This window comes from Suricata suricatta, chromosome 15 (genome assembly GCF_006229205.1).
Source record: "Suricata suricatta isolate VVHF042 chromosome 15, meerkat_22Aug2017_6uvM2_HiC, whole genome shotgun sequence".
Taxonomy (NCBI): Eukaryota; Metazoa; Chordata; class Mammalia; order Carnivora; family Herpestidae; genus Suricata; species Suricata suricatta.
In genome coordinates this window covers 8,369,567-8,380,012 of record NC_043714.1, presented here as the reverse complement: position 1 = coordinate 8,380,012, position 10,446 = coordinate 8,369,567, and the positions used below count along the sequence as shown (strand labels likewise).

Sequence of the window (10,446 nt, the reverse complement as noted above, 5' to 3'; positions counted from 1 at the left end):
GCGAGATGCTGGCCGTGTCGGTGCTGGCGGCGGTGCGCGGCGGCGACGAGGTGCGGCGCGTCCGCGAGAGCAACGTCCTCCACGAGAAGTCCAAGGGGAAGACGCGCGAGGGGGCCGACGACAAGATGACCAGCGGGGACGTGCTGTCCAACCGCAAGATGTTCTACTTGCTCAAGACCGCCTTCCCTAACGTGCAGGTGAGCGCCGGGGGCGGACCGGCGGCAGCGCCCAGCCCGGGTCGCCTCGCGGGCCACCTCGGAGCGAGTCCCAGCGTCCTGGCTCCTCTGACAGCCCCCAGGCTCCCGTTTTGCAGACCTGGAGATCGAGACGCGGAAGTTCAGGTGCTCAAGGTCGTGCGCACTGTTGACCCAAGAGCTGGGTGAGGTTGCGGGTACTCGGGGCCCTCGGCCTTCTGGTCCCTCCCCAGGTCTGTGTACGCGCTGGGTGCCTGCGATCAGAGAGGCTCTTGGTGCTGGGTGGGCCTTCCATGGCTGTGAAAGTTGACTTCCTTCCCCTTCCCATCTGCAGGCCCTTCTGTAAGATGAAGGGTTGGACGAGAACCCTCATGGCCCTCTAGCCATGTGATTGCTGGTAGGGTTGTTTCTACAGAATACACATTTACCAGGACCTAATCGAGGACCACGAAGTGTAGACGTCTTGTTGCCAAACTCTTAATGTGCAGGGCAATGTGGGAGGCACGCTTCGGATTTACCTGAGCTGTAGTGATCAGGACCCTCCTAAAGGCCTGTATTTGGGGAGCTCTTCGAAGAAGTGTTTGGAAGTTTATTTCCCAGCACCTTCATTTCAGCTCCCCCCTCGTATTTTCTACAGAGAATAAGAATTAAAAAATACTTGCCTTTTACTTGGGTACGTTTCTGGGGAAGGAACTGACATCTCAGGTAAATCCAGAATTTCCGATTTGTTGTTAATACTTAAGGAATTCTCGTTTTAGTGGAGCTGCTGTTGAATGAATAACGCTTTTGAAAATGTATCGGAATTCCAGAGGAAGTGCTTCACCTCGCCTAGCAGTACTTTGTAAGGGTGTGTGTTAACTCACCTAATGGTAGATTTTTGGCTACCGGGAAGAAGCCTTGTTTCCAGTGGAATTCTATTAATTAGATCAACAGTGAAATCTGAACCCCAGCCTCTTTGGAAAGTATCTGACCTTTTACTGTTGTTCTTGGAAGAGTGAGGAGAGTATTGTCATTGTAGAGTTACTTGTTTTGTGTAACCCTCCGTCCAGTTTATTGTATTATTGCCTAGGTTCTCTTTTTTCCCCCCTCTTTCCATCTGTCATCTTTTTCTTACTGTCGTTTTTTTTCTTTTCCTAAAAACTTTTTTTTCCAGGGGGAGGGAACATTGGCTCCGTTTCATGAGCTGCTGGCTACCAGATGTTACTGCCACGAGAATTCTCAAACAAGGCACAGAACGTTTATTTTCCTTTTGTCCTGCCCTGCTTTATCATCACAGATAATACGTATCTTGTGTTTGTAAGATGTGCTGGTAAAATATCTTTTCTCCAAAAGATACAATTTTCTCTCTGAGAGTTTGTGGAAGAAACAGAGGCGTGTCACAGAAGTCGATATGGAATAGTTTACATCAGTAGAAATGGTAGCTATTTCTTGGATTTATTTCAGGCACCCAGATAATGGCACACACAACTTCTTTGGATCCTTACAGCACCTTTAGGAAGTAAATTTTATTTATGCCCAGTTTGCAGATGGGACTGTGAGGTGCATGGCACACCATCATTTATATGAACTAATTCTTCATTTTAGCTAGATCTTTAGGATCTGCTTAAACCTGACAGTGTCATTTCCTAGGGAAAACATAAAATTGTAGGAGAGTCAAAGCCACAGTAGTAAAATGAATCAAACAGAGTTGACATTCGTTTTTATTTTTAAAGGTAAAGACAAAAATATTCTTCAGTAACCAAAACATTACCTATGTGCACATGTGTGTTCACATGTGAACCAGACCTTTGGCTTTGGGGAACTTGCACAGGATCGTGCAAGTTGTATTCTCACTTTTTAGCAAACGCGAAGGGAATGCCTGCCAAGTGGTGAGCTGCATTTTATTACACACACAAGCTAAGCTTTCCGAATTGCAGATGTTGGGAGCTCTGCCTTTATGTAAAGTAACTTTTTGTTTTCTCGTGACTGAATAATATTTAGATGTGCACCTTTAGTGTTGGACTTTTGCTGGCGTAGAAGAGGTCACATTAATTTTGGATTTGTTGTTAATACTTAAGGAATTCATCATTTTAACAGAGCTGCTGTTGAATGAATAACACTTTTGAAGATGTATCAGAATTCCAGAGGAAGCGCTTCACCTCGCCTAGCAGTACTTTGCAAGGGTGTGTGTTAACTCACCTCACGGTAGATTTTGGCTACCGGGAAGAAGCATCGTTTCCAGTGGAATTCTATTATTAGATAAACAGTGAAATCTGAACAACCCCCCCACCTCCTCCATCCCCAGCTTAACATTATACAATGTTAAGCATACTGTCATCTTGAACGGCCTTTTATCATTGTGTTGTTAAGACTAGAGGCCAAACGTTATAGCCTTCGAAGTAGAGACTTAGCCCTGGATTTGTTTTTCCCCTCTCTTCATCTCCCAGCACCCAGAATATAGTCCTAAATGTCTAGTTGTTTTTGAAGCCTCACCTGGATTTTTTTTGTAATGATTTAAAGTTCCATCCCACTCAGTTTACCTCCGTGTGGAAAATTAGCGTTGATAATCCACAGACACTTTCTTCTTTTATCCTGATGTCCTGTGCAAATAGAAGTCTCTTATTTTTTACCAGAGTTTTCCTGTCTGGAGTAAGGGGCTTGAGCTTTCCTCTCTCATGTTTGTTCCTCCGTACAAGGATATAGACCAGGTGTCTCTCTAGAATACTCGTGTGGGGGTAGTGTTGCCCTCAAGGGACATTTGGCACAGTCTGGAGATTTTTGGTTATCACAACTGGAGGTGGAATGCTACCGGCATTTACTGTCCCGCAGGTAGACAGTAGACATCTCACAATGCATAGCATAGCTCTCCATAACAAAGAACGATGTATCCTCGTTTTTCCATTGGTGCCAGGGTTGAGAAACCCTACTCTAGAGAAGTGAGTGTTATCCTAAGAAAACTCAAGTGTGGCCTGGGATCCCTGGATTTCCTTTGTGGTGTTCAACCATTCTTATGTTAGGGATCTTGGGAGAGACCTCAGGGCAGCTTTCCTTAAACACGTTGACTCTGCTGGATTTTATTATGTGAAAATAATAGTCTCTGCAGCCATTTATGTGGCACTTTAATTATATTCTTCTGGAGAGTGATGAAAAGGAAGGCTGGAGATCATTTTTTCGGAGTGGATTTACAGCTACAAAACAGATACACTTAGATTTATAGCTTCGATTTAATATACAGGGATCTCTGTATCTGAAAGCCTTCTGTTCTCAGCTTGACTTGTTCAAGTGTTTTTTTTTTTTGTTTGTTTGTTTGTTTTGTGTTTTAATGTTTTATTTACTTTTACAAGAGAGAGCATGAGCTGGGGAGGGACAGAGAGGGGGACAGAGGACCCGAGAGGGGGACAGAGGACCCAAAGTGGACTGCGTGCTGTAGCACCTAGCTCATTGTGGGGCTTGAACTCATGGATGGTGAGATTATGACATGAGCCAAAGTCGGACACTCAAATGACTGAGCCACCCAGGCACCCCAACTTATTCAAAGTTTTTGACAAGGAGTCATCTGATTTGAAGATCAAGCATGGTGCTTCAACCTGATGGGAATCTTGGGCCTGGACTTCCTTGATCTTTAGGATGGGAGTTAAACTCTTCTTCCAACAGCAATACTCATTGGAAGACTTTGAGAAGTTTAATATAGTGCTAAGAGCACTTACCTGTACAGCTTGTCCAGCCACCTGCCTATGTGATCCTGGACAGTCATTTCACGTCTTCGAGCTACAGTTCCTCTTCTGTATAATCGAGATAGCTAGTAAATTTGATAATTAGTGTAGACCTAAGTACTGCCGACAGAAAAAAAAACAAGTTGAAAGGAGCTCGCCCAGTATTGGTGGTAGTATAGTAAATTCCGGTATCCTGAGGAGTCTGAATCTGATGCATATGGGGAAATCACTGTGGAAGAAATGAGGAAAGTAGTCATATGCCAAGCTCAAAAAGGTTGGATCTGATCTTTAGTTTAGTCCTTGGGTATGAAAGAGGGCCAGATTTACCTGACTTTTTTTGAAGCCTGCAATATACCGTACTTTGTTTGGGCTGTGGGCGTTTAGAGGTGGGTGAGACCAGTTAGGAGAGAGTTCAAATAGGCTGTGCAAGAGATGAGGCCCAGAACTCAGCTAATAGGAGAGTTATAGTCAGCTTGGTTTATTGCCTAATGTTTATTTAGTGCTCCCTAAGCGCAAGCACTGAATTCAGCTTTCTATTTCTGTCATTAATTTACTCTTGACAGCAATGTAGGAAGTTAAGTACTGTTGCCTCCATTCTGCAGATAAAGAAATTGAGGCTTGGAGAGGGTAACTAATTTATCAAATGTTGCACAGCTAGAAAATAATTTTAGCCTTGCAGAGATTGACTTAATGGCCTGAGAATCATCTCAGTTCTGTTTAATTCTGTGTATAAGGCAATATAGGAGGTACAACCATAGTGTCCTCTTAACTAACCTGTAGTGCTTTGAAGGATCAGAAGAGCTCAGGGTAGACTCCTGGAGACTAGTTTGGAGGGGTAAACCAGTTAGGAGGTTTTTTCAAGTGAGAGATGACACATTTTAAATTGAGAATATGGGTATGGAGAGGGAGAATTGGAAGGATATGAGAGAAGTTCTAAGGATGTTACAAAAATGACCCCTTTATATCAGATTTTCACAGTTGGTATTGAGGAGTGCATGATGACAAGTCAGGGAGCGGATTCCGAGTGCCATCTTTGACTTGTGAAGTTACAGTTGCCTTCAGTATGGCTGAGGGGACATTGTTAAGGAGGTAGTTGAATACATTGGTCTGAAGCTCCAAGACACATCTGAATTGGAAATAGGAATTTGTGAGTCATCAGTGTTGTGATCGTAATTGACCCTGTTGTGAACGGGATTGCTTATGGAAAGACTGTATCGTGAAAGGGGAAGGTTGATCAAGGGCCTACAGCCAAGGATAACACAGATTGAAAATAATCATTTAACAAGAATAATAGCATCCAGCCTTTATTAAATGCTTTCTCTGTGTTGAGCACAATACTAAGTTTGTTTGTTTTACCGATTGTGTTTCATTGATTCATCCAAAGAACCCTGTAGGGAGACTTCTAGCAGCTCAGAAAGATTAGGGGACTAACCTAGATAAAGTCACACTCCCAGTAAATTGAGGTGCTGGCCGTGATAGACCATATACTCTTAATAATGGTTCTGTATGGGGAATGGTCACTGGTGAACTTTGTGAAAATTTGCTTGGTGGCTTGATAGAAAGGAAGCCAACCTGAAAAAGATGGGCAATTAAGAAAATGGAGATAGTAAAGATGAGGCTTTCAAGAGATTGGACTTCTAAGGAGCTTGACTGGGGTCTTCTATGGGACTAAGAGAGGTTTCTGTGGATTTTTTTCTTTTTGGTATTGTTTTTAAGATGTGACACAAACACTAGAGCATACCTAATTATTTATAGATACATACCTGAAAGATGGTATTGATAGTAAAAGGCTTCCGAAAAGGTGAAGAAAGAGCTGTGTTTATCCATCTAGAAAATAGTTGTTGAATGCTTATTAGGTGATTGGGTATGAGGCACTATATATGAAAACATTATAGGATATAATGATTTATAGGAAAAATATAGTAAATGGTACCTTCTTATGGCATTAACCAAAATCCTCTGCAACCCCAGAGTAACTGAACTTTCATATGAATAGCTTTAATTGTGCTTTGGAGTCTTGATTTCCTATTCAATTCCCTATTGAGTACTGAGACAGGCAGTAGCAATGAGGGAGGGAGAGTAGATTGAGTGGAAAGGGTTATGGAGGAGAAATATAAGTATGTTGGCAAAGAATAATGTCAATTCAGAAGTATTTAACACCTACTGTGCCAGGGACTGGTTTGTGCAGGGGGACAGGGCTACCGTAATGAAGAAATTGTGTCCTTGAACTCATAACACTTACGTTCTGGTAGGTCAAGATATAGAGTACACATGTGATCAAATAAATTGATTTCAGATACCGATAAGGATTTTGACGAAGAAAAAATAAGACCATGTCAGAAGAGTGAGTGGGGACTTCTGCTTTAGCCATAAGAGTCAGGGCCACAGTGAGGCACTGCCATTTGAACTCAGATCTGAAGGGTAAGAAACAGACCATCCTGCAGAGATTTGAGAAAAGTGTATATGAACAGAAGAGGAAAAATTAAGGAAACACAACATTGCCAAAGGAACATGACTTTCTAGTACAAAGTGCAAAGGCCCTGAGGCCAAGGGACCAGAAAAGACAAGTCTGGAGTGTAGTATACATAAGGATGCAAATAGAGAGAGGCTCCTGGGACCAGATCATGCGGGCCTTACTTTGTAGATGATGGTAAGGAGTCTGGATGTGATCCCTGTGTAATGAGAAACCTTTGGCACGTTTTAAGCAGGGACTGACCATAATCTGATTTAGGAAGATGGCATTTTACTGGGTTGCAAGGGGGCAGTTCCATAAAGGCAGTGATTTTGTCCCTTTTGTTCATGGTTATTTCCCAGGACCCCTAAGAGTTCAGAATAAGTGGTCATGAATAGCTATTGACTGAACGAATGAATCCATGAATGCACTATAGGAGGCAAGAGCAATTGAAGGCTATTTTAGAAATCCAAGTGAGAGATGGACGGCAGCCTAAACGAAGGTTTGCTTGGCATACGTAGCAATAGTAGTTTCATGTATTTGCAGTTGGGGGTAGAATTTCCAGAACTTCCTGGCTGGTGAAAAGTGGACAAGAATTGAGAGAAACTTTCTGGTTTGCTCTTACCAGCTGTGGATAAGGCCGTTTCCAATGCCGTGTAGTGGGTTTATTCAGTTCCTAAGTGTGTAATGGCAGCGGCAGGTGACGGATGCAGTTGTGCCGAAGCAGAGGAGGACACTCTACCGCTGTTCTTGTTCTCTTGCTCCACTTATTTCTTCCTCACCCGACTCTCAGGGAAGATGTTTTCAGATGCAGTCCTGCACTTTGTTAGGTCCTACTCCTCTGAAAGGGCCTGGAAAAGCTGCCTTGAGGTCTAGGCCAAAGTCTGCATCACAAGGCATGGTAGTTGCCACCCAGACCTGGCACTGCAATTTTTGCAAACTCGAGGGGTCAAGATGCAGAAACTACTTTGCATTTTCTGGGAGTCACATTTGTTGCTATTTTAAGTTCCCTCACAGAATGTTGATTTTGGTCTTCATCCCCAGAGAGGAGTTCCTTTGTAGGCCTCTGAGAGTCCAGCAGATAAGTTCCAGCACAGCACTGGGGCCAAAAAACGAAAAGAAAATTAAGAATAGCTGTATTGATGAGAGTAAGAGAAATGCGGTCACTTTGCTTGCACCACCCCTCCCTCAGGAGAGCACAGTGCCGTGCTAAGAGAGACCCCTTGAAGCCTGCAGTTTCGCCCACAGGAACGCGCCTTTGCCAGCCACGCAGGACAGTGCCCGAGAAACCACTTCTGTCTCCTGTCACCTGCATGGCGGAAGTGATCGGCAAGACTGAGGGGCTGGGAGAGGCTGCGGGAACACATACCCCAGGGCTCATCTGAAGGGGTGCCACTAACCTCTTTGTAGACCCCCATCGGGGAGGCTGCCCACGAGTCGCTGGGGACTCCTCACCATCAGAGCCCCTCAGCTGACTCCCTGGCACCCCCAAACACTCTACATGTCTTGCCCACACCCACTCCGCCCAGCCACGTTGACCTGATTTTAGCATGTGCTGCTGTAGACAGTGAGTCGGAGCCTTTGTAAATGGCCAGCACCCAGGTGCAGAAGGAGAATAATTGAGGAATTGGGAAACACCCACCTCCTAGCGTACCACCCTAGAGAAAACAAATGGGAGGCTCTTAGTACCGGTGGGCTTGGTGGGATCAAGATAAAGCTTATAATCTTGAGAATTATCCTCCACGAGGGAACAAGAAGTGTGGAGAAGAAAATTTTCTATCCGTAGAAAATGTGCAAGAAAACCCTAGATTCCCACATCAGACTCAGGGTGAAGACAACTCTCTCCCAAAGTCAGTCAGTAAAGACTGGAGGAGGTGCCTCCTTCTGTAAATGTCAAGGCAGCAATGCAAGGCTTCACGGAATACACAGAATAAAGGAAGCACAACATTACACATAGGAATATGATTTTCTAGTACCTGACCCTGCCAAAACAGAGATCTACAAATGGCCTGTCAACAGATTCAAAGTAATTGTTTTAAGGAAGCTCAGTGAGCTTAAGAGAACGCAGACAACTCAAGGAAATCAGGAAAACAATACTTGAATGAAAGGAGAGATACAACAAAGAGATAGAAGTGAAGAGTGAAGAAGCCTGTGTGCATTATGGGGGACCATCAAGTGTAACTCTTCACATTTTGGGAGTCTCAGAGAGAGAGACAGAGACAGAGAGAGAGAAAAGCGCAGAAAGTCTATGTAAATAATAGCAGCTGCAACATTCCCAAATTAGGGAAGAGAATGGGACATCCAGGTACATGAAGGTCATAAGTTTATAAACTCAGCTCAAAGAGGACTTTATGGAGACACATTATAATAAAACTCAAAAGTCAAAGACAGAATTTTGAAAGCAGCAAGAGAAAAGAAATTCATCTGATATGAGGGAACCCCCTCCTAAGGCTATCAGCAAATATTTCATCAGAAACCCTGCAGGCCAGGAGAGAGTGGGGTGATATGTTTGATCAGAGTGCTGAAAGCAAAAACAAAAATAAAACTGCCAACCAAGAATACTTTACCTGGCAGCACTCTCCTTCAGAAATGAAGAATAAATAAAGATTTTCCCAGATGAATAAAACCAGAGGGAGTTCATCACCACCAGATCTGCCTTATAAGAAATGTTAAAGGGAGTTCTTCAAGCCAAAATGAAAGGATGCTAAATAGTAACATGAAAACAAAGTATAAAGTTCACTGGTAAAGTATATAGTTACATTCAGAATATTCTAATGTAATAGTGGTATATAAAAGACTTTAATATAAAAGTTAAAAGAGGAGTATTTTCTAAACTATACAACTACAAAAATTTGTTAATGGATATACAATATAGAAAGATGTAACATAACATCAAAAATAAAATGTTGTGAAGGGAAAGAGGGAAGAGTTTATATGCAATCAAAGTTAATTTGTTATTGACTAAAAATTGACTGTTATAGCTATAAGATATGTAAGTTTTATGGTAACCACAAAATAAAAACCTGCTAGACAAAGGATGCAGAGAAGAGAATCAAAGCGTATCACCCTGGACTATGATCAGAGCACAAAGGAAGACAGCCAGAGAGTAAGAAAAGAACAAAGAAGATACAAGAAGCCAGAAAGCAATGTACAAGGTGGCATTAGCAAGTCCATATTTACTAATAGTTATTTGAAATATAGACGAACTAAATTCTCCAGTCAAAAAACAGAGTAAGTGAATGTATTAAAAAAAAAAAAAGTGAATGCTACCTACAGGAGACATATGGCAGCTTTAAAGATGCAGATAGGATGGATCAGAGTGAAGGGATGGAGAAAGATATTCCATGCAAATGGAAACCCAGAGAGAACAGAGTAGCTATAGTGGTATCGGACAATGTAGACTTTAAAAAAAACGAACAAGGGACATAGGAGATATTATATAATGATATAAAAGGGTCGGTTGATCAAGAGACTATAACAATTGTAAATACATAGGCCCCCAGCATCAGAGCACTAAATATATTAAGCAAATATTATAAATCTGAGGACAGAAACAGCAATGCCATAATAGTAGAGACCCCAACACCTCACTTTTACTGGTGGATAGATTATCTAGACAAATCACAAATAAGGATATAGTGGACTCATACTATACTTCAGACCGATGACAGGTGCTGCGAGACACATATAGACCATTTTATCCAACATCAAAGTCACATTGTTCTCAAGCTCCCAAGGAATACTCTCCAGGGCAATAATCCTGTAAGGCCAGAAAACAAGATTTAACAAATTAAAGATTGAAATCATATCAAACAGCTTTTCTGACCACAATGGTGCAAAACTAGAAGTCAATGACAGGACAGAAGCTGAAAGATACACAAATATGTGAAAATTAAGCATCATAATTCTTGAACAACCAATGAATTGGAGAAGAAATCAAAAGAGAAATGGAAAAGAAATCTTGAAATTAACAAAAATGAAAGTACACCATACCAAAACTTACAGATTGCAGCAAAAGCAGTTTTAAAAGGGAAATTTACAGTGATAAATGCCTACATTAAGAAAAAAGAAATATCTCAGTTAAACAGCCTAACTTAACAGCTTAAGG

The 10,446-nt window shown here is 42.3% G+C and overlaps 1 protein-coding gene and 1 long non-coding RNA gene across 2 annotated transcripts in view; one reads left to right on the top strand and one right to left on the bottom strand.

The window, feature by feature from the left end:
- The first annotated feature begins 5 nt into the window (after window positions 1-5).
- Window positions 6-10,446, top strand: part of IMPAD1 (inositol monophosphatase domain containing 1) — a 30,167-nt gene continuing 19,726 nt past the window's right edge. The window contains exon 1 of the mRNA XM_029923430.1: window positions 6-197. Within this exon, the coding sequence (XP_029779290.1) occupies window positions 6-197 (192 nt within the window). The remainder of the gene's footprint in view (window positions 198-10,446) is intronic.
- Window positions 4,870-7,431, bottom strand: LOC115278942. The gene is made up of 3 exons (XR_003903127.1): window positions 6,964-7,431; window positions 5,650-5,713; window positions 4,870-5,012 (listed from the first exon to the last, which is right to left on the bottom strand). It is a non-coding gene; the product is annotated as an uncharacterized LOC115278942 (long non-coding RNA).